General features: G+C 34.8%; 2 protein-coding genes across 7 annotated transcripts in view; one reads left to right on the forward strand and one right to left on the reverse strand.

Annotated features, from left to right (window-relative positions):
- Positions 1–12,045, forward strand: part of LOC118751371 (protein hairless-like) — a 43,172-nt gene extending 31,127 nt beyond the window's left edge. Inside the window, exon 5 of the mRNA XM_036486185.1 lies at positions 11,954–12,045. Within this exon, the coding sequence (XP_036342078.1) occupies positions 11,954–11,958 (5 nt within the window). The 3' untranslated portion in view covers positions 11,959–12,045. The remainder of the gene's footprint in view (positions 1–11,953) is intronic.
- On the reverse strand, positions 7,420–15,075 carry LOC118751372 (phosphatidylinositol 4,5-bisphosphate 3-kinase catalytic subunit delta isoform-like). 6 transcript variants are annotated; one of them, XM_036486191.1, is made up of 12 exons: positions 14,740–15,075; positions 14,555–14,684; positions 14,129–14,457; positions 12,729–13,382; positions 11,960–12,657; positions 11,692–11,892; positions 11,429–11,635; positions 10,776–11,363; positions 8,078–8,384; positions 7,843–8,013; positions 7,621–7,740; positions 7,436–7,564 (listed from the first exon to the last, which is right to left on the reverse strand). In XM_036486191.1, exons 3-12 carry the CDS (start codon positions 14,273–14,275, stop codon positions 7,436–7,438), a joined length of 3,222 nt encoding a protein of 1,073 aa, XP_036342084.1. In that variant the 5' UTR covers positions 14,276–14,457; positions 14,555–14,684; positions 14,740–15,075. The 6 variants fall into 6 exon arrangements, with proteins under 6 accessions (XP_036342085.1, XP_036342084.1, XP_036342079.1 ...); XM_036486186.1 differs by having other exon boundaries at positions 14,555–15,075; XM_036486187.1 differs by having other exon boundaries at positions 14,129–14,462; positions 14,555–15,075.
- Positions 15,076–24,594: the final 9,519 nt, after the last annotated feature.

Consider the following 24,594-nt stretch of genomic DNA (forward strand, 5'->3'; position numbering starts at 1 on the left):
AACTAAATACATATTAGAAAAACAATAGGAATCAAAATTTTCTACAATTTAATGATGAAAAGTACAATTTGAAATACATTTTCTAACGAATTTGGAAAATGCAATTATCAACACTGGTACACATGTGAAGAGTATTTCTGCTGATATATTTGCAGTGCTTTAATACATTCATATATGTAATACGCGAAGGGAATTTTTGTCCAGGCCATCTGTTCTGCACCTTTAATTCGACTTTCAAAAATGAGGTGTCAAATTAAAGGACTTAGGCTGTAGATGTGCAAAAAGGTTTTACTTTTTCGAGAAGAGTTGCAACCCCTAAAAAAATTAAATTCAAATTACACGGAAATTTGAAAAATTGCGAAATCCGCAAGTAACCTACCCGTAACGGCAGACCATAAAACCGAAAAAACGGACGTGCGTCGATTCATTCGGCGTCACCTTCGCAATAAGAGCATGCAAGAATGGCATAACTACAACCACCATCACTATACAGCAATTAATCGGGATCTTTTTAGTCCAAAGTGCCCAACAAACATCCCGAGAAGACAAATTGAAATCTTTTCCCGTATCCGCCTCGCACATACCCAGAGCACACACCAGTACCTCCTATCTGGTGAACCCGCACCAAGGTGTTCGCTTTGCCAAAATACATTAACACTGGCCCATATGTATGTTCGCCGATTGTACTGCCTTGGACGGTATTAGAAACCGCTACCTAAAGAAAAATTGGATAGAGCTTCTTAAGAATCCCACTAAAGACAACATAAAATCAATATCTTGCTTCATTAAAGGAATAAAAGCCCACATCTAACAGTCCAACCTACAACAGCACCATGAAATGTTAAATAAGTATAGATTTAAGTTATTTTATTTTATAGAGCCGATAGCCCTGGCAGCTAGTGCCCATTAATTATGTTAACCAATTAATTTATTTAATTTGTTAATAAATCATTATAATATTTTGTTTTGAAAAATTAAATTGAGCAAAAACAAAAAGCAAGGCCAACTAAAAGTAAAAGAAAATAAAAATAAGGGAGCACAAATCTCGATGTAAAGCAAAACTCTCTGGGAAGACAATGCCTGTGAATAATTCTACCATGGAGCGCCTGGTACTGGGAAATGAAAATATCGTTATCAAATAAAAACTCGCCGCGCGCATGTGGGTACATATTTAAAATATGGAGATAATCAGGCATGTTTTGTAATTCACTTCCGAGTGAATCTGGTCGAAATCGCTTTAGATTTATGGGTCGATTACGGATTGCAACCGAACTTCAGTTGGGTGGCCAATGGCTGAAATGGTATTACAGATGGCAACTGGCAACTGAGTTGCTATATTGGCAACTGCATTTTTGTGTTTGTCGCAGAAGTTTTGATTGAGATAATTTATTTCTTTTTTCAACTGTTTCTTCAGCTCATTTACACTCATTTACACCAGCAACTAAGGTTCGGGATCCGTACGATAAGTCGAAAATAAAAATGTCGAAAGAGAAATGTCGAAATTTAAAAATTTTTTAAATCTCGAAATAATCAGCCTCATTGCGTAAGTCGTAAATTAGGCTGAATTGTACGACTCGACAACATTAGCATTGTCTACTGTCGTGCTGAAATAAGTAAACGACGAAAATTGTCGAAAACTATGCAGTGCTGCCAAGTTCTTCCGTTTTAATACACTAGTCGAGTGGAAATTTTAGGCAATGACGCTAAATTTTCGATACGATTCTACTCTCGAAAAACGACTTGCATTCGGCACGACTCTCGCAATGAGGCTGAATATTTAACCGAAACGCAAAATGTCGAAAACGTATGCTTTCGAAATGAATGCGTAAATTGTCGAAAAAAAGTCGAAAAAGTTGAATGTGTGAAAAAAATAAAAATTAAAAGTGTTCTGAGTAGATTTTCAAATGTTCTAGAGTTCCTTAGATGGAAAAAGAAAGTTCTGCAAAATTACGCTGAAAAATTTGTTTTTAACGTGTTATTTTATTTAACGTGTTATTTAAATAGATTTTAACTTTTTGAAAAGATGGCAACTCTCTAAAAATATTTCTACAATAAAGCATTCTCGTTTGATACCCACATTAAAATATTTCGTTTAAACTTTTTAAAAGGATTGATTTTAACTTTTTGAACAGACAGCCACCGTCTTAAAGTATATTTAGTTATCAATTAATTGACTTTTACTTTTTTATCAGGCGGCAACCCTATTACAAAATACTTCCGAAATGTATAGTTTCCGAACCGCTTTCGCTTGCTAATATTTTGTTAAACTTGTTAATTAATTGATTTTTACTTTTGAAAGAGGTGGCAACTCTCCAAAAAATATTTTATATGTTAGTATATTATATCTATATTCCAAATTTTATTGAAATATATCCAGACGTTTTAGCGTGAACGAGCAACAAACATACTCACTCACAAACTTTCACATTTATTATATTAGTACATAGGATTAGTGGAATTTAACTTAAATAAATCAACCTGTTGAAATAATTTTACACATCATTCATTACATTATTTCGATATTTATTTTCGACATTTTTCTTTTCGACAATTTTTTTCTCAACATTCTTGATTTTCTAGGGTCTGGTACGATACGTCGAAATTTAAATTGTCGAAACTAAAAAACACCGAAAAAAAATTTCGAAAAAAAAATTGTTAGAATAGAATAGAACTATTAGCAAAAAACCAACAATACCAACAACCACATGATCAAGTGAATTGCAGCGGAATAGCTGCGCTTGATTGTGTTGGCATAACAAGAATGAAAATAGTGGAAAAAAGCTAACGATAATTTACAAGGCGTACTTAGCACGGTGCATAGGCAACTGGCTGAGTCAGTATTTTTTCAAATTATTGTTGCTTTTCCACAATAAAAATTTTCATTTAAAACGGCTTCGAGCTCAATATAAACTGTTGAGTTTAAACGAAATATTTTAATGTGAGTATTAAACGAGAATGCTTTATTGTAGAAATATTTTTAGAGAGTTGCCATCTTTTCAAAAAGTTAAAATCAATTTAAATAACACGTTAAAAAATTTTTTTCTGCGTAGATTTGCAGAACTTTCTTTTTCCATCTTAGGAACTCTAGAACATTTGAAAATCTACTCAGAATACTTTTAATTTGGGTCTGGTACGATACGTCGAAATTTAAATTGTCGAAACTAAAAAAACCGAAAAAAAGATGTCGAAAAAAAATTGTTAGAAAATCAATAATGTCGAGAAAAAAATTGTCGAAAGGAAAAATGTCGAAAACAAAAAATGTCGAAAATAAAAATGTCGAAAAAAAAAATATCGAAATAATGTAATGAATGATGTGTAAAATTCGCGCGAATTTTACACATCATTCATTACATTATTTCAAAAGGTTGATTTATTTAAGTTAAATTCCACTAATCCTATGTACTAATATAATAAATGTAAAAGTTTGTGAGTGAGTATGTTTGTTGCTCGTTCACGCTAAAACGTCTAGATATATTTCAATTAAATTTGGAATATAGGTATAATATACTAACATATAAAATATTTTTTGGAGTTGCCACCTCTTTCAAAAAAAAACGCGATTAATTAACAAGTTTAACAAAATATTAGCAAGCGAAAGCGGTTCAGAAAATATATATTTCGGAAGTATTTTGTAATAGGGTTGCCGCCTGTTAAAAAAGTAAAAGTCAATTAATTGATAACTAAATATACTTTAAGACGGTTGCTATCTGTTTAAAAAGTTTAAATCAATTCTTTGAAAAAGTTTAAACGAAATATTTTAATGTGGGTATCAAACGAGAATGCTTTATTGTAGAAATATTTTTAGAGAGTTGCCATCTTTTCAAAAAGTTAAAATCAATTTAAATAACACGTAAAAAAATTTTTTTCTGCGTAATTTTGCAGAACTTTCTTTTTCCATCTTAGGAACTCTAGAACATTTGAAAATCTACTCAGAACACTTTTAATTTTAATTTTTTTCACACATTCAACTTTTTCGACTTTTTTTCGACAATTTACGCGTTTTGCATTTCTTTCGACCTTATTCATTTCGAAAGCATACGATTTCGACATTTTGCGTTCCGGTTAAACATTATTTCGAGATTTAAAAAAATTTTAAATTTCGACATTTCTCTTTCGACATTTTTATTTTCGACTTATCGTACGGATCCCTTTTAATTTTTATTTTTTTCACACATTCAACTTTTTCGACTTTTTTTCGACAATTTACGCGTTTTGCATTTTTTTTCGACCTTATTCATTTCGAAAGCATACGATTTCGACATTTTGCGTTTCGGTTAAACATTATTTCTCTTTCGACATTTTTATTTTCGACTTATCGTACGGATCCCGATTTTCTAACTATTTAGTTTCGACAATTTAAATTTCGACATATCGTACCAGACCCGTTACACATCATTCATTACATTATTTCGACATTTTTTTTTCGGCATTTTTATTTTCCGACATTTTTAATTTCGACAATTTTTTTCTCGACATTCTTGATTTTCTAACTTTTTTTTCGACGTTTTTTTCGGTGTTTTTAGTTTCGACAATTTAAATTTCGACATATCGTACCAGACCCTGCTGGTTCTTCAAAATTTTATTACCTTCAACTTCATAGAACTTAACTATAGTTGCCATTAATAATATACATTTTCATTTCAGTGCCGTTGCCCATCGGCAACCCAAAGTCGGTTGAGTTTTCATCCATAATCGACCCATCAAATTGGTATGGGTTTAAATTCACTCGGATTTGAATTGCAGAACCTGCCTGAATATCTTTATTAATATGTGTATAATATGGATTGAATGATGAAAGCTGCTATCATTCGATGGTTATTATGCAGAGTGTAGTTGTAGGCAGCGTCTTTCTTACCTGCTTTATGGTCCTCGTCGTGCAATTTTTTTTTTGGGCTTCACTAAAATCTAATTACTTTCTCAGTCACCATTTATGGTGTTTTAAAGATTTTCCTTCGCTAGGAAGTAGGCGTCAAACGACTGCGCCCACTTTGCAAAAAAAATCATGCAGCCGAGCCAGTGTGCCCCCCCCCCCCCGCTTTTAGTTCTACATAAGTTGATGTGCTGTAATTGTCCCACATTGTTCCTGCTTTCAATCGCCGTAGCCAATAAAATATAAATATAGATCTTTTCGTATTATTTTGGGTTTATTATATCTATTCAGTGTAAAAAGGAAATTTTGCATCATAAACTATGCAAAAAAAAATCTTAAATAATATGCACAGAACATTATCTTGTTTTGAATTGTGTTAACTGAATAAGCATGCATTGTGTTCAAGACTTTAGTTAGCAGGTGATTTTACTTTTATTATTATTATTATTATAATTAAAAAATACGAAAAAGCGTTGGAAAGAGTACGGAAGGTGTATCAAGTATTCAGCGTATATTCTAAAAATAATAGAACAGTATTTTGACTTGCGAACAAATACAAATATTACGAAAACTCACTGATATGCGACAATGTGTAACAAATGTCAACGTTTTTATATAACACAAAACTGATACCAATATATTATACAATACCAATATAAAATTATCACCTAGGTCCTTCAATGAATTAAAAAATAAAGATTTCGAAGTGCCTTGGAAACGTAAATCATAAAGGTGTTGTAATTTTCTCAACTTCCGGCCAAATTCAGTACGAAATCTATATTATTTAGCCAACATATGTCATTTCTATATAAATGTTGAATTATAAACAGGGCCGAAGAAAATAAGCAAGAAATGCTTAGATAAGCACTAAAACATTGGTAAATGTTTGACTCAGTGAGAGGGCAGGACCAGGATGAATGCATTTGCATAAAAATTTATTAAAGCAAAAATGTTTTGGGTAGGTGTCGGGGCCAATTGATAACCATCAGTTAGTTGGAAGTCCCTACGGTAAACTCTGTAAGAGTTTTTGGGGGTATGCGTCAAGCGGGAGTGTTGAGCACCGGTTATTTATTCAAATTATAAAATTGGGTAGGCGCTGTGGCCAATGGTAGCTCTTGTACCACCTCTGTATGCCGAAAGCCATCCAGAGCCCCGTGAGACAGCTCCGGAAGAGTTGTGATGCATCAAGCGGGAGTGTTGAGCATGATTTGGGGTGCCAGCAATTAACTACTTTAGTAGGTTTTGCTCTGCGGCAGTTGAGAAGTGCATAAAAAATGCATACCCAATGAAGAACGAGCGAATTATTTTTAAACAAGTGCGTGTGTTTATTCGTTGCACTTGGTTTTGGGCGTGAGTGCAATACAAGTGCGTGTGTGTGTTCGCTGTTCTTTGTTTATGCGGGAAATGCATAAGTCGCTTAAACAGTAAATATGTTCGCAAAACAAAAAAACTAAAGTTCAGTTGAATGTTTTGTTGTTTTATTCAGTTTATTTAAAGGATTGAAATATTAAATTTTTTTAAATATTCATTATTTTCCATTAGAGATAAATTATTATTAATCTCTTCAATAACTCCAATGCCTTCCCGTAGAGACAAACCATAGGTTTTAAATTTTTATATCCAATCAGAAATGGCATTTAAGTTACGAGCCAAATTTTCTTAAGTAGTAAGAAGTTATTTAGAAGTTTGCTACGCTCTCTACTATGGTTTGCTGAAGTTTTTTCGCGAAGAGTACAAGGTACCCATGATAAAAACATAGTAAGGTAAAACCGTTCTCTCAATTCGTCGGCCATGATTTTTTTTTGAAGTTTGCCAACATTTTAAAATCATATAAAATTGAGAGTAACAGAAATGAATTGTTCAAAGTTGTTGTTGTTTGAGATTGAAAATGAGAATGTGTATATGAGTTTGTGTGTAAAATTTTAAAATTAAAGTGCTTGCAAACGTCAAGAATTTGAAAAATTCCTCTAGTTTCCTATTTTTTTATTATGAAGGTACCCATGGTGGAATTATACCAGGTGAAGTAATTAGATCGAGAAGAAAGATTTTTACACATGTCAGAAAATAAAGAGAGGAAGCTGTTTTCTTTCGTCGGAAAAAGTGAGACAGCAGGCTGTAAAATCTCAGATATCAAAACTCCTTGGACACAACTTTTCACACACACGAAATAATAGAAATTTATTTCTTGAACGTTTTCTTAAAAGGCTCGTACTTGGCTTTATACATTGAAATAAGCAATATAAGCAAGAATGTTGAAATTATGCTTAGAAACCCTGAATAAGCAAAAAAAGCATTACCAAGCAAAAGCTTAAACTTTTCGGCCCTGGTTATAAATATGGTCAATATTTTTAAGTTTGTATAATATGGATGTATGTATATTAAGAAGATTTTGTAATTATTCTGTGATTTATATCCTTGATTTCGGTCTTATTCAAACACATTATAATTCAATTGCCAAATTCTGCACATTCGCTGATTTCCTTGTTAATACTAGTATAACTTCACCGCAATATATTCTCGCAGTAACTTCATACTTATTTAACTATTACTTCGTTTAAATATGCTTTATTGTTTATTATTCTTTGAAAAATTATGCGAAGCCCAATTCAAAGATGTTTTCCACGAATTGACTAAAGCCTCACTGAATTTTGAACGAAAGTGTTCCCGAGCTTTCTCTTCAGTGTAGTCAAGAACCTTAAAAGGGAAAGTGATTTAGCCAAAATGAAAAATATTCAACTTTGTGTACATACCAATGTTTCCTTTAAGTAGTTTAAGTCTTTTTCCGAGGACAATTCTGGCAGACCGGTTGATATCATCATAGAAAAAAGAGACAGTATAAGGCAGCCATGCTTGCGTAACACTAAAAATGCCTGGAATATAGAAGCGAACAAATCAACATATGTATGTACATGAGATTTAAAAAATTTGTAAATACATATGTTGTAAGTAGTAGTATTTAATTTTTTCCTTGCCTTTTCACACATGTTTTGAAAATATATAAATTCCTCCGAATCACGGTCATTACGTCCCTTGCTGATGACATACACAAAGTCGTGGGTTAATACAAAAGGAACGCGCTCTCGGCGTACCCCAAATTTCTCTTTGAAATGTCCTAGAATATGACCGAAGTCGATGTGAAAAAGCTATACGGCCAAAAAGTAATATATTTTAGCATTAATCTAATGTGTATATTTTTTTACACTTCACCTGTCCATTACGTTTGACCATGATATTGTCTGAATGCCGGTCGGCCACTCCCAGAACATAGGTGGCAACACAATATCCAGCACAGCTTAGAGTAAATTCATTAATCGCTTTGTTCATTTCCTCGTCGGTGCGATTATACTCCTTCAGCCAACTAAATAAAGAACCTTTTTTAAATGGCGACGTTGCTGAAAACATGCCTTTCTCCTTTTGAATATTTGCGATTGTTTCAGCGTTTAGCACAACCTCGATCATTCCTAGGCGACGTTCCATACTAATACAGTTGTAAATATTCATACGAAAGTCCATACTAAATGACAAAAAATAATATGTTAAAGTTTTCGATGTGAATTAAATGTTAGGGTGACCAAAAGAGTAGAAGAAAAAGTCAAGGCACTCGCAAGAAAGCCCCCCTCCAAGTAAAGACACACAATCGCATTTTTGTGGTTCCTGGTTACTAAAAAAGGTCAAAAATTTGAGATTTTTCAAGTGTTTATTATGCATTCGGCTTTCGTTTAACACGATTACACAGTGCTTTTAGCTTCTTTTGTTACGGGTGGGACAAGACCAATAATGCTTAATAATAGCTCAAGCAATATAGATAAATTTAATATATAACACAATTTTATTAAAAGCAGATGAGTTCTACTATATATTTCTCTTACCAAACACTTGAATTATGAATCGCAAATTATATGACAGTACTTTCAACACGACCTACTTTAAACTCACTCAAAAAATTTACTTAGAACTTGATTTCAAAAAGTAAAAAAGGTAATAATGCATATAAAGTTTTAATTTGTTATTTTTTGGTTGATTCAAGTTTCTTGTCTTGTCTTGTCCACACGTTTGTTAGTTTTATAAAGAAAATAATTTTTGCACTGAGGTTCAGTTTTCCATATGGTAAAAAGGGCATACACTATTGTGTAAAACTGAGATTGTTAAAGTTACCATTTTGTGTTAATTTTTTATAAAAAGATGGTTCATGCTTTAATCAAAACAATATAAGTCAATCAAACTTTCAATTTTTATAGAGATCTTAGAAAAATTTTAACTTCTTAATCTGAAATTTTAGGAAACATTTGGGTATGCAGTTTTATAGCAAGTTAAATTTTGGTATAAAAAAAGTGCGGCTAAGAAATCTCGTTTATTTAAAAATTTATTTTTTTTGTTCTTTTTTTTTGCTGACGACATTTTGCACTTTTTTCCAAATAAGCATAAATTTTTTATGGTAGAAAATGCTCAAGACCGTTTGCAAAGAACTTAAAAAAAATCAACGCCAGTTTTTATAAATTGCACTTATGTATGAAAATAACCGCAAAGCCGTCAGCAAAAAAAAGTTAAAAATTAGCGCGATTTTTCAGCCACTTAAAACTTGCACTTTATTATACTAAAATTTAACAGGCTATAAAACTGAATATCCATGCCCTATCTCAATGTGAATGTAATGTTTTTGAAACATTTTCTGAGATAGGGCGTTCTTCAACCAAATTTTGAGTCATTATCTGGGATGGACGTTTTCGAACCGGCTGCCGAGATAGGTCGATCTTCCACTCAGCCTATATTTCATGATTGGTTTTCTTACTTTTTGGCGACTAGACACTTATTTTAAACAATTTTTATTAATTTCATGCAGTTCTAACGTCGTGAATACTAAACACAAGCTCGAAAGGCTGGTTTTACTAATGAAAGAAAACGCCAATCCCCTAAATCAAAGATCTGTTTATAGTTTTAAAATATTTTAAATAGATTTGGATCACGAAATTTCTTAAATATATTGTATGTCAAAATATATTCGAAAGACTACGCTTAAACTCTCTTAACCGTTTTCTGCTCCTGGCCAGTTTTCTAAGCTCTCATCCTCCGGCGAACCGTTGAAACAGAACTCCGTTGTACTAATTTTTACCACGTTTTTAGAAACTCGCTTTCTTTTTTATTTCATTTTAATTTGCACAAATTTACATATCGCCGTTTAAAGTACAAAACCGCGTATCAACAAAATGCAAAACCGCGTATCAAGATAATGGAAAACCGCGTAATTTTGGTTGCATAAATTATTTTCTAGAGAGTAAAAACCTTTATATTTCTAAATGGTTCTCTTTTTATAAAGCAATCGCATTTCTGGCTAGTATATTTCAGGACGAATGGATAAGGATTGAGCCAGGAGCTTGTGTGGGCAAGCCCAATTTTCGGCAGCAAATGTCACGTCACGCGGTCTTGCAGAATGACGATACGCAGCTTTGTACTTTAAACGACGGTATGTACATATCGATGGCTGAGTGGAAGATCGACCTATCTCGGCAGCCAGTTCGAAAGCGCTCTATCTCAAAAAACTTTTCAAGAACGCCCTATTTCTGAATTCGTTTCAAAAACGCCCTATCTCAGCTGCCGATTCAAAAACGCCCTATATCAGCATATTTTCAATACATTTTGAAGTGATACGACCGAGATAGGTCGATCTTCCACTCAGCCATCGATATGTATAAGCACACTATTTAGTGCTGAAAAATATTCTATTGTGAACAACCTAAACGAGCGAAATTCACAATAGAGCTATTCTTCATCGCATGAGCGCCATAATACCCTGGAAAATCGTTCGATCAACACTTTCGGCCACAGTCGAAAATCGAATGCAACTCATAATAGGGGCCTTTATTTATTGTTTACGTATGGTCAGTAAGTAATTCGCTTTTCTACTCACCCCTCATTCTTCCACAATTGGTCCATGACTCGCAGCATCTGCAGTGTTAACATATCCTGTCGCAGATCATCTCCATTTTTGAAAATTATATAGATATCATTGCAACTTTGATCAGCATTCTTCAGTACAATCCATAGCGGCCTCATTTTTGAATCCATAACTTTGCATTTGTCCGGTTGGATTCCCTTGCAACGAAAACTCGGATTTAATGGATTTTGTATTCCCTGAAAAATATTACTGTTGCTTTGTCTAGAAAAAAAATCTTGCATTTCTTTGCGACCCTTCTCTTTGCTTCCCTTCTTTGCGATCAAAGAACCGGCTTTAAGAGCATCGAGAACTTTAAGCTGATTACATAGATGCGGCACATGGGGTTTGCAGCCTTTTAAATATCCCTCGAGTAAGAGACCAAAGCGTGTTTGCATCGAAAGTGTTTGCATTTCAGAACGCAGGTGCCAGAAAAAGTAGTGGCCGATACGCTGGTTTCGCAAGGCACGTTCTAGTAGAAAAGTTACCAAGTCACAATCTAGATAAGATTCGTGTTTTATAGCCTGTACTAGTTGCAAAAGATATAAGAGCAATTCCTCATCTCTGCGAAATAAAAGAGCAACTTTGGTTCACAAATCAATTTAAGATTTTTTCTTTTTTATATCCACCTCAGAAAATGGAGACAGTGTATAGCAAAACTTCGCACAGCTGGATCTGGATATGCATAGTCAAGCAGTTCAAGCGATCTTTCCACTGAAATTGTAGGCCATTGTTGTAATAACTTCCAAGTCTCTGCGACCTCGTCACGCTCATTCCAGTTAACACAATGCAGCAGAGTTGATAGCTCCTCAGGAGCTTCAGCTAAAATTTCATATCTGCAAAGATAATAGGTACCGTTATGTTTCTGTATAATTAAAAATATGAATTTTACCTCCTAGACCATATTGCATTGCGATCTTGATCATGCATTTCATAGACTTTATCAATGCGCAGGTACTGTGATAACATAGCGCTAATCGGTTTGGTGTTTTCTTCTAATTTGTCGCGAGTTAATTGCTCACTAGGATCAAGCTCTCCTGCGTATTTTAGCACTGCCTCCATTGATGGAAACTGTATATTTTCTAAGCCGTTACTGTAAATTAATATAAAACAACAAATTATTAATTGCAGCACGAAATTTTTTTTAATTACAGCCTAACCTGTGAAATGTAAGCTTCACTATAGCACATCCATCTTTGCGCGGATTTGGTTCGATTGTACCTAGTGGATGGAAAATTTCGTCCGACCGTATGTCATCAGCATAAGTCCATGTGTAAAGTGCTTGACAGCCAGTACGCATTTGATTCTTGTAGTCAAATATGGTTGTATTCACCCACGCCAAAGGATTGTTATTCACATATGTGTTGGCTTCTTTGTATACATTATCGCGATTTATATTAGAAGACTTCTTGGAGCGCGATGCTTTCGTTACTTCGTAAATAGCCATACATAGTCGTGCCATGCGCGGTAAATTTTGCACTTGTATGTCGAATGAGATGTCTTTCTCGAATGTGAATGAACGATTATTGCTAATTGCATTTTCTATGGATTGTTGAGCACATAAACGGCGCTCACCATGGAAGAGACCAACATGTACTCCCACTTTTATAGCACGCGAGAGGTCGCAGTTTACATTCTCGATTTGATGTAAACGCAATCTAAAAGGTGTCACTAAGTCCCATGACGACGTGATATTTAGGTTCTGAGTAGGTATTTTAGCGTTATGTAGTGACGCTGGTATACTTTCCGGTCTACGTGATCTAGAGAAGCTCAAATCGTTCTTGTAACTAACATACGATTGTAGTGTGTGAATGGGTTTTAGAACAACATTCGGCACGTCAGATCCGGAAAGACTTTCCTTTAGAAATACATAAGATTAATGTTTATATGTATATGGTGATTTCGATTGCAAATCTATTAATTGTTTACCTGAATATATATGAATTGTATAAGAGGGTATTCGCCAAATAAAAATTCGTCTCGACCACGTACTTTTAATATATAGTCGGATGGTCGATCCCCAACCCTTATTTGAGAACGCTGCATCTTCATAAGTGCTGACTCAATCACTGTGGTAGAGGTGTCGCTCTCACTAACGGGAATTGTATAGGAACCTTCGTCATTTTCCAATTTCACAACAATCAGAAAACTTGTACCACCCAGCCGCTTTCGAATCAATTCTGGCATAACATGGGTATTTGCAATGCGCATCGGATGTTCATAAAGCAGTTTTTCTGCCCATGTGAAACGGGAACGCACTTGCTCCATTTTGTCACAGAGGTGTGCAAGTTTGCGCCGAAAGTCATCAACCTCAGGACTACGTTGCGAACTATACTCTTCAAAAGATTTCCCAATCATGTTACTCACCAGTTTGGAGAGCTCATAATCACTGGAAATAGATGATGTTTCAGTACGTTCACCCAAACGTAGCAGGCAAAAAAAGGGCTGTATTTCAGATAGACGCTTAGTTTCATCTGTGAAACAATCAACGTTGGCAAAATTAGAAATGCCACTAACTTCATAGTCGCAGGGATCCTTGATTAAATGACATAAGGGAAAATTTTTAGCTTCTCTTACGACTTCCTAAAACGAAAAATTACAAAATGTTATAATGGAAAACATACATACTTACATATGTACATATAAAGTAAATTAGAAATCTTTGAATTCGATGTTGCATGCATGCCACAGGCCTCATGCATAAAAAAGGGAACTTAGCTTCAGACTAATTTTTTGTACTGATAAAGTTAGTTTAACCTTAAGAATTTCTGCTGAGAGTCGAGTAGGGCCTTAGTCTCACTTTTTATGCATGATTTTGGATATTAATAGGTCTACAATATTAGACTCAATTTGACAGAACACTCAAACAAATCGCATCGTCAGCGATCCTGATTGAGGCATTCGATTGCGAAAAAAATATCGTGTTACTACTATTAAATTCCACCATGGTTTTAAAATTGTTTGGATAAGCTTCGCGGCGCTTAAGGTTGGTTAAAAAATTATGCTTGCAATATGTATTCCTACAATTATATGTACGGCATGCAATTCTGCACACTCAGCTACAGCTGTAAACATTTGTATGTTTTTTAATAGAATTGCTAACAATTCGCGTTTCTAATTAATACGATGATCTTAAATCTAAATCTGAACAAACTTACAAGACATTTAATTAATATTAGATACGTGGAATTTATTATACAAAAATGTTAACGCGAATGTCGTTTACCGTTTTGTATTTATTCTGCAAATTTAACTGAAATATGTATATGCATACATATGTCCTTATACAAATCGATTCAACCGATTTGATGTATTAGAAATCTACTTACCGCTTTAATTTCTCGGATTGTGCAGTTAATAGGCACGACCATTAGAATGAGAACGCCATTTGGCATAAGGCAACTGACTTCGGCGAGTTCAGGCACCTCATACCTCCAGAAGTCGATGGAGTCGGTGGGACATGCTAGAGGAGCCATCTTTGATGTAAATGTTGTTTGAAGATTGTTTTGTTCTGAACTCTAAATAAAATTTGAATTTGTTATATTTTTTGATTACGATGATCCTGCATAGCAACGTATCATTCCAAAGATGATATCCTGCACACTTTCAACAATCTGTGTGGTAAGCACGGGGTAATCATTAGCAACCGCTCAAATCACTTCACTGATCCGGATGGTGTTAAGAAATAAATTAAAAAATAAAGTACATAGGAATCAAATTTTTCTTTACACATACATACATATGTACATACTTACAGATAAGTGCATATTTTATCGGGCAATTGGCTTTTATTTCGGCGTTAAACATTAAAAGTAGATATTCTTAATAAAAATTCGTTAATCATTAAATATTTTTATTGTGTTGTCTATCTCTATTTACTGATCTCTGAAAATAGCGTGGTTCAAAAAAATTTGGCATATATTTCTGCTGTTGCATATACATATACTAATTTTCACGTCGTATGCCTCAAAACGAACATCGTTTTATTTACAAGTCGCACCAATCGCAGCTACGGTTGCCGTTCCATGTAGCCCTCATGCAGCTACAACATCGCTACCTACACCAACTTGACAAATAGTTTGGTTTTTTAGGAAATTGGAATATTACGTCTCCTTAATATTGTTTATTACTATAAGATGAATTTGTGAATATAGAATATTTTCTATTTTTAATAAGTTTCTAGCAAATTAACGAAGAACACAATTTAGCCTAATAGCTTTTATAATAGAAGTGTCAAACTATCGATGGCACTATCGATAGTAGCGATAGTTTTATTTTATGCCCCTATCGATGAGTAGCGATAGTTATTCTCAAAAAAAAACCATCGATAGTACTAGTCGACTATCGATCAGTTTTTTAAGTTTTAAGGTAACTTAACCTGTTTATATGGCATCAAACGCGGTAACGAATTAACTCATGTCAGCGTAGGTCGCTTGAAATGCAACACAAGAAATAAGTCGATCGAACACAATTTCAAACAGAGTTCATCCCGATGCAACCCTGTTAATACATGTGTCAATTCTTGAAACTGATGAACATTGAAAATTAATAATTAAAGACTCAAAACACCATGTAAAAATTATCTTAGCTATTAATTTTATAACTGGGGCATGGAAATCTATGCAAATATATGTTTTTTTGGACTTAGGTGAAGCGAAATAGTAAAGTAGATGAAGTAAGTATGAATCATGAAATTATCTTAAAAGTGGCATTAAAATTTTTTGCATATTTTAGTCATGAATGCATATTATTGCATATTTCGGGTTTTTTTGAATTTTTTTAGTACATATTTTGTATTATATTGGCTCTTGACAGAAAACTTAACATAACATAAAAGTGTCGGTTTTTCATGTTTCCGGGCCATTCTGTAAACCATTAGCAGGCAATTTTTAGTAACAATTTTATTCCAGACAAAATTTTGGAGAAAAATCAAAGATTTAAAAAAATGTTTTACAAAATGAATATACTCCAAGCGAACTGGTCGCTTTTAAGCATGCTCCATTTATTTTTTTGGACGTAGAAAGTTTATTTTCTATGTATAAGAGCTTTTTGCGACCGAACCAGGAAAATTTTGTGTTTGAGAATATGAAAAAATATTTCATTGTGGGTGCTAACTAAAGATTCAGCTAAATTATGTGTGTAAATTATTAAGACTGAATTTTTCTATATATATGCATCCGAGTATTGAAATGCAGGTATTTACAAAAACCAAAAATGAATGAAATATTTTTTGTACCTAACTTTTATCTTTAAAAACTTCAATAAACGTATGAATCCACTGAAGGGTTACACTTGTTAAATACGCCTTGGCTTAGCGTAAATGGAATTTCAAGAACTAAATGGTTTTCACAGAGTTGCACGGAACAACCGTGTTGACAAATTCCGTGTTTATATGGACTCTTAAAGCCTGCTATACAGTTCAATGCAAGCGTGATCGTGAGCTTTTCAATTTAACCAATAGGGCCCTGTCACACGGTCAGTATTTATTAACGTGATCCAAGTATCGCGATATTTATGGACGGTGTGGCATGCAGTATTGATGGATCGTGATCTAAACATTTTGAAATCTGGATCGCGGATCGCAATACCTTCAATAAATATTGAAGGTGTAGCACTTTCATACAAAATAAAAATATTTTCTTGTATCATAATAAGCGTTCAGCACAAAAATTAGGCAAATATTGTCGCGATAAATATTGAACTTGTAGCATTCGTGCGCGATCCATCAATATGGATCGCGATCCAAATATCGTGATAATTACTAACTGTGTGACAGGGCCCATAAATTCGTTATTGCATATAACTAAAAGTGTTATAAAAATAGGTTTGTTAACAATTTTTTTATGTCTATCAAATTAAAGAGAATTTAATTCTCTACAGAATGACATCATCAATATTCAAAACCCCAGAAAAGATTTTCGAGAAATATTGATTTAAAAAATGCTTATTTTGAAATTTGACCTTTAATAATTTTTGTAGTTGGTTTCGCAAAAAAGAAGTATACCGTTATACTCAGCTCAATTTTCTCTATCGATCCCAATATATTTTTTTTTATTTGAGAATCGGTGCCATACGGCATTTGTTCCAAATGAAAGATTTCGTTTTTTGATGCGTTCTTCGCTTTGGATCAAGTGAAACAAAACAGCAGCACTGGTTCCAACAAATTAGCACAACTCTAATGACAGCTAAATGTCAAAGTGATGTCAAATATGACTTCCAGTCAGGTCTTGTCAAGAGTTTTGTGTATAATTACAATTTCTTTAAGCGATTGTAAACAATTATGGCCAAATTAAATATTGGAAAAGTTTGTGAAATGTTGTAAAATAAATATGTTTTTGGCAGGCGGAAAAAAGTGACGAGGTTGTGTATCCAGGTAGCCCCTCTGAAAATGAGCGAATCGGATTCAGATGCAGGTATGTATGTATGTATGTACATACCTATTTTAAATGTTCACAGTTTTGTACAGTATGCAATATCTGTATTCGTATTCCCCATACATTTGCGATCATATGAAATATGAAGTAGTATAATAGAATTCGATATCGTGATCTTAATATAAAAGGGAACATTTTAGGGGTTGGCTTTCCATATTGGAATGAGCGGGGGGCGAAGAGAAGGGTGCGTCGCACGTCTCATGCCCCTTTTTAGAGTTGGCATGAGCCGCACTCTAAAGTAGTATTTTCGGTAAAAGTGGACTTTAGCGGGCTGCACAAAGTTCATCCAAAAAAGTCAGGAGGCACAGGAGGGGTATCAATCGACGCGTTTTAGCACCAATAACAAGCTTGTTTTATGTACTTCAGTATTAAAGGGTGAACACACCAAAACTGCGACGCTTTGGGAAGCTTGTAACTTACCCAAAACGAATTCAATATTTTGAAATTCAAATACCATAAGCTGACCACATGATCTTAGTTGGACGTAGAAGAAATTTCAATTGAATTTGATTCCTAGTTGAGTTAAAAATGGCAACCGAGTTAGAAACGAGACAAACCATTTTGCACGAGTTTATAAATGATCCGGCCTTAAGTACACGTAAAATTGCTAAAAAATTTAAGAGTGCACTATTCGACAGTTTGCAGGGTTTTAATCGGTACAAATAAGACCTGACAGTTACGAGAAAACCAGGGAGCGGGGGTTAGCATGGTCAAAGAGATAAAAACAGTGCTCGGAAGGTCCTCAGTGCGTTTTCGCGAGATCCGAAGATTATGTCGCGTTATGTTGCAAAATCCGTACGGAGATCGCAGTTTTTCGTACAAAAGGTAAAGCGGAAAGCTTCATTGAGATGTTCTACAGCTCAAACAGCGCCAGACCGAGGCGGGAATCAACAGGTGTTTACAGTAAGCTGTTCCCGTGCGACACCTGCGTCAAACTCATTTCTGCGTTGCCGTCTGCGGCATACATCTACATAACCAAGGTTTGCTCATTAGTGACATTAGAGTTTTGATACTCCCTTAGCTCCCTTACAAAAGCTTTGCACACACACACGAACCCACACACAGTGCTTTGCTAAGGGAGCCGATTTTGTCAAGAGGGAGCGAGAAAACTGTTTTTTGAGCAAGCCTTTTATTATTTAATCATGCTACATAACCAACCGATCAGCTATTGAAAAAACTAAAAATGCAGATCGATATTACTTTTTACAATGATTTCAATTAGGTATATAAAAAAAGATACATATAAAATTAACCCACATCCATAGGAAATTTTGTGTAACGCAAAGTACGTTGTGCATCAATTTGATACATATGCAAAAAGACTCTAATATTCAATGAAATGTTGGGTTTTTTTCATTTTTTATTGTCTAATCACCAACGCGTATTAAATTTCTGATAATAAGAATAAAAATGATTAAAAGATCTATACGCATTAGTCGAAAAACAATTCTAAACATTAACAATTTTTCTTAATATGTATTTAATATGTGTTCAAAATTTGGATCAATTCGATTTAAACGTTGGATGCGGGTTAAAATAAAATTTTTCGATATTTTAAAATATTGATGTTTAAAAAAAAAAAAAAAATGTTTATGTTTTGCTTTATAATTTTTTGGAATATTTGTTCACGTAAAATTAGCGACAGGGTCGATATTCTTTACTTTTAGATTGCGCCAATTAATGTTTATATAATTGAAGTCGGCGTAAAAGTACTATCGGTTGTTGTTATTGTAGCGGCTACAACAACCCCGCCCAGATCGGTTAATATCTCAATCGTTGTCGTCAAGCTCCACTAACGGAAGCCCTAAGAAGCGTGCAGTCTGAATAAGGTCGGTCCACAGGGATAAAGGCGTTAGGGTTGTCGGGTTTTTCGTGCATACGAAGAGATATTTCGAGTCATGGTATGGTATGAGTTTAACCTGCTGCAGTAGCCAGAGCGAAATGGGCCTATGCTTGCAGAGCATTGTTTTGTGCTTCTTTATCGGGAGCATTTTCGCCTCGTCGTGCAGTCCCCGGCGACGACACTGGTGCTGCGTAATTTAAAACCGGCCGGCCTATTTCCTTGTATGTTGCCAGCAACGTTTCTTTGTCTTTGCTCCTAGTACTGCCGGCTAGCGACTTGAGGACCTTGTTGCAGCTCTGTACTTTGTTGACAATAGCGGTTGCGTGCACAGAGAAGGAGAGCAGACGGCCGATGGTTTCTCCGAGTATTTTTTGAGTTATTCACTGTGGGAATTGGTGCATCATCGACGTGGATTCCCAGCGGTAGCCTGACCTTCTTCGTGCAGGTGGTGAGCAAGGTCGCAGAGGATTTTGTAGGGGAGAGGGTTAGGCTCCTTGCAGTGAAGAAGCGAGAAAGCTCGGAGATATACCTGTTTACTTTCGAACACAAGTCATCAATTCCATTCCCAGACGCCTTGATCGAGCAATCGTCGGCGTAAGAGACCTCTGGTGGTTGAGGGAGCTTTGAAATGTAAAAGTTAAACAGTAGTTGGGAAAGGACACCACCTTTTGGACTCCCTATTTTTTTTTACATATTGAGGCATAACCCTTTCATTTGACACCAAATTTTTTTTTATCCAACGAACTGTCCAGATTCTAATTGTAACCCTGTTCAAAAAAAGAACCCTTCTTGCACATCTTTAGGTTCCTCTTAGATAGCCGCTTCGTTTGACACCTCACTATGGAAAATCGGGTGATCAGTGTAAATATTACAAATTTTTAGACAGGTGGAAACCCTATTCAAAAAAAAAAGAAAAAACTTTTTCATATCTAGAGGCCAAGCCCTATCATAAATAAATAAATCACTTATGATCGAGAACAACATCAGTGAACGTTCGCGAAGGCATCGATGTCACTTATAGCTACCCTGCAGTACGGGGGAGTGACTACCGGACTGCTTAATCGGTAGCTACCTGATAAACACCTTCCATTACCAACCGACTACTTGCAGTGTATTTCATCGATTACTTTTACAGGCGGTAGTCACCATCGGCTCTCTCTGCACTACCGGGAGTTACTAAAGTAGTCACTGGCGTGATTTATGAGCGCCCTCTGTCGTAGTTTTTCGCTATTCTGCTTACGACTGGTTCGACTCTGCACTACCTAGCTACTTACCTAGGAGTCGGTGCAGGTGCGGTTCAAAAGTAGAGATTGACTCCAGCAGTACTGGAGGGTATATATATGAACGCACGCTGTTTGGTGTACCAATACATACGCGTTCGAACAACAGCGGCAATGTTTTCTACCCAACATTCGCGAACGCGAATAGTGAATGTCCTAGAAGCTTTACAGTATAGTAGGTGGCAATTTCAAAATGAGTGCGAATCATTGTTCTAAAGAAATGCAATATACATATACTTATTTTAGACGAAATACCTTAAAAGTTTGAACGTATAATAATATTGGAAAATCACATCCATTGGGCCAATTGCAACGCAGGAGCGTTCGATATACTCAATGGTGCAACAGGTCGATTTAAACTGACCTTCACGGCCCCTTTTCTCACTTGGCTATTTTTAGTAATAGCTCGACTTCAGCACCACTTGGCAGCACGTTTTTGCAATAGTATTGCATACATATTTAAAACATTAGCCAAATCGGATCATAAATAAGATTTTTAGTAATAACTCTACTACAGCGCCAACTGTCGGATTAAATTGTGAAACTAAACCATCCAGAGACCCACTCAAATACACAAAAAGTTTCGTTAAAATCCGTACAACCATCTAGGAGGATTTCACTCACAAACACACGTACAGAAGAATAAAAAAATTCATTCAGAGATAGCTAAAGGTCGGTACGTTTGTAGGCCTCACACCCCTTTTCAAATACCCCAAATTTTCTCCATGAGTATAGGCTTGATTTCAACTATATACATATCTCGATACGAAGTTCCAGTACTGTACCATGAATACTTTCAGAGATATGCAGTATAAAAATTCGATTTATATGGGAGGTGCCACGCCCCCCTTTCCAACAGCTGCCCTCTTTCTTCATGAGTATGCGATTGATTTCGTATATCTCCATACCAAGTTCCGGAACTCTACCATGAACACTTCCAAAGATAGGCAGTATGAAAAATTCGGTTTGTATGGAAGATGCCACGCCCCCTTTTCCAATAGTTCCAATTTTTCTCCAAGAGTATGCGATTTATTTCGTACATCTCCATACAAAACTCTAGAACTCTACCAAAAAATTTCCAGAGATAAGCAGTATGAAAAATTCGGTTTGTATGGGAGATGTCACACCCCTTTTTACAATTGCTGAAATTTTTCTCCAAGGGTATGCGATTGATTTCGTATATCTCCATACCAATTTCCAAAACTCTACCATGCACACTTTCAGAGATATGTAGCATGAGAAATTCGGTTTGTATGGGAAGTGCCACGCCCCCTTTACATATAGATTTTTTTTTAGCCTAAAACCATCCTTGGGACACGTGCGGCAGGTGGCAGTTTCAAAAAAATCGGTTCAGCCGCTCTCGAGCCTTGCGAAAACTAACAAACGGCTTTCTAAATATATATTAGTTGAGATATCGAGCCCTAACCGCCAAAATAACGTAAGCGACATTTTTTTCAAAATTTTCTTTTTGATACAGAAACGCATCTAGATGCTCTCTGGTCCACTTCTCGGACAAAATGGATCATATATGCTAATCTATATATTAATACGCTAACATAAATTTTGTCTCCGTTGGTTTGGTGATTCTACCGAACCAATTTCAAAACCAAGAACACCGTTGGAAAGGCATTTTTCCGTAGATGAGCAGAGTTTTTATGGTTTCACAATTGGTTGAAATTACGGCCTAAACCGTCGTTTAAACATTTCCGATTTGTGTATAGATGTTGCTGCAACATGTTCAATTTGACATGTTTCGCATGTTGTTTCACTTCACATTCGAAATTAAGCTTTGAAATAATGCTAAATATGATGATGAAGAAATAAATGATAACGATGAAGTAAAAAAAAAGAAGGCAAAAGTGAAGATAAAAACGAAAGTGGAGACAATGACAGATACATAAGAATTAGGGTAACTAAAAGGGTAAGAACATTTCTTGAATTTATGAAGTGAAATTTCTTTAGCGGCAGTTGGTTGGTTGGGAGTAAGTTGTCAAATTCAAGGGGAATAATGCACTTGGAAATAGTTCTCAGCGGTTTAGCGGTTTGAGAATAAAAACAAAAACAAAGATGCCTAGAGGTACAGGCAAAAACGCAGATCAAAGTAAATTTAAACACTTTAAGGTAAAGGTGAAGAGGAATATGCAAAAATAAAGATAAATATAAAGAAAAGGATGAGGATGAAGATCGATATTGTTATCGATATAAATCTCGATATTTTTATCGATATAATAATCGATATTGCTATCGATATTGTTATCGATACTGTTATTGATTAAATAACCGCTATTGTAATCGATATAATAATCAATATAATAATCGATATTGTTATCGATACAATAATGGATATTGTTATCGGTATAATAATCGATTAAATAATTGATTTTGTTATCGATTTAGTCATTTATATTGTTAACGATATGTACAATAATCGATACTGATGATTGTTATATTTATCGAGAAATTAATCGATTTTACAATCGTTGTATTTTTCTATATGTTTTTGGATATTGTTATCGGTATTTTTATCGACACAGTTATCAACAGGGTTATCGATGCAGTAATCGGAACATGGAATGTGACAAAGACCAAGGTAAAGTTACCGATTTCAAAACTAAAAACGCCGTTGGAAAGGTCATTTTCTGTAGGTGAGGAGAGTTTTTATAGTTTCGAAATTGGTTGAAAATCGTCGTTTAAAAATTTCCATATTTGTGTATGGTTGTTTTTGCAACCTGTTCAATTTAAGCTTTTGTTTTACTTCGTATTTGAAATTAAACTTTGAAATAAAGATAAATATGCAGATGAAGAAACAAGTGAGAACGATGAAGACAAAAAAAGGCAAAAGTGAAGATAAAGACGAAAATTGAGATAAAGGCGAAAATGGAAACAATGAGAAATACATAAGAATTAGGTTAAAAGATAGGAATCGAAATAAAATCAGCCATAAAGGTTACTGAAATTTATCGAATCATCGAAGTTTATAATTATCGAAATTTATCCATGCTTATTAAGTTATCGCAACGTATCGAATTCAAACTGATCAATGTTTACTGAGTTGTCGAAATTTATAGCCACAGAAATTTACCACTGTCCAACTGTCCAAATTTACGGATAGTTATCGAGCTATAAAAACGTGTGGGATTAACGAAATTTGTCAAGTTAACGAAATGTATCAAGTTATCGATATTTATTGAATTATCATTATTTATAGACTTAACGAAATATATCGAGGTGTAGTAATGCATGGACTTCTTTCAACTTCAGATTTATCGATAATTATTGATCTACTGAAATTGGTTGGCTCAACAAAGCAAAGTTTATGGAATTTTCAAAATATATCCATTTATCGAAATTTCAAGGTTATATAAGCTTATCGATTTATCACTTCTTATCGAATTTAATCGTCTTAACAGAGTGAAGCGAGTTTTCAAAATGTTAAGATAGTTTTCGAAAAATGTGGAGATGTCAAAAGTAAATATTTATAAAGGTATCCAAAGTTTTTACATTTTTGAGTTATCGAAATTTATCGAGTCATCGAATTTCACAGTTATCGAAATTGGTCGAGTTAACGAATTTTGTTGAGTTATCGAATTTTAGTGTTCTTGAAATTCATCGAACTATCGATATGTATCAAATCATCGAAATTTATCGATAAACTTGAATGTATCGGGTCAATGCCAAGTCCTGCCGAAGTCCTCCAAAGACCTTCTCAGATAAAGAAAAAAAAATTGTTACGTTTTAGCAGAAGATTTTCCGGTTAGTTAATTTGTACCGTATAAGTATGGCTACGTGTTAAGTTAGAAAACTTCTCCAAGGCTTCTAAAACTAGAAAAACTGTCGAATTTCGACAGTAACTGGTACTCTAGTATAATTAAAAACTAACTCACCTCTCGCATTGATATCTGAGCTTCTCCAGAACGAGTGCCTCGAGTTTGCATCTGATCCAATGATAATATCGGCTTTCCGTCGCCCCGCTTCGGTTTTGGTATAACGGTGGTTCCACCTCCTCATCATGTATGTAGATACGAGCCAGAGCTCTCTGGCTCCACCCTCCAGGCTAATCGTCACAATGTCCTCATTGCTAAAATTAGTGCTTTAAATTCGTTGTCGATGAGCATGCAGGATCTTGGTCTACCTGCCTGTTTCTACACCATCAGCTTAAATTTAGGCGTCCTGATTCCGCTACTGCTCAGCCACCGCTAATGGATCAGCTCCTATGGTCAACTCCACCTTGCTCAAAC

This window comes from Rhagoletis pomonella, unplaced genomic scaffold, assembly GCF_013731165.1.
Source record: "Rhagoletis pomonella isolate Grant_MI unplaced genomic scaffold, Rhpom_1.0 Rhpom_scaffold_00661, whole genome shotgun sequence".
NCBI classification, from domain to species: Eukaryota; Metazoa; Arthropoda; class Insecta; order Diptera; family Tephritidae; genus Rhagoletis; species Rhagoletis pomonella.

Excerpts from the sequence above, each read along its gene's own strand:
- LOC118751372 (XM_036486192.1), bottom strand. The coding sequence starts at position 14,275 with ATGGCTCCTCTAGCATGTCCCACCGACTCCATCGACTTCTGGAGGTAT. Across the intron at positions 11,636-11,691 it reads AATGCAATATGGTCTAGGAG|ATATGAAATTTTAGCTGAAG; the intron begins GTAAAATTCATA and ends TTATCTTTGCAG. Across the intron at positions 7,741-7,842 it reads TTCAAAACATGTGTGAAAAG|GCATTTTTAGTGTTACGCAA; the intron begins GCAAGGAAAAAA and ends TCTATATTCCAG.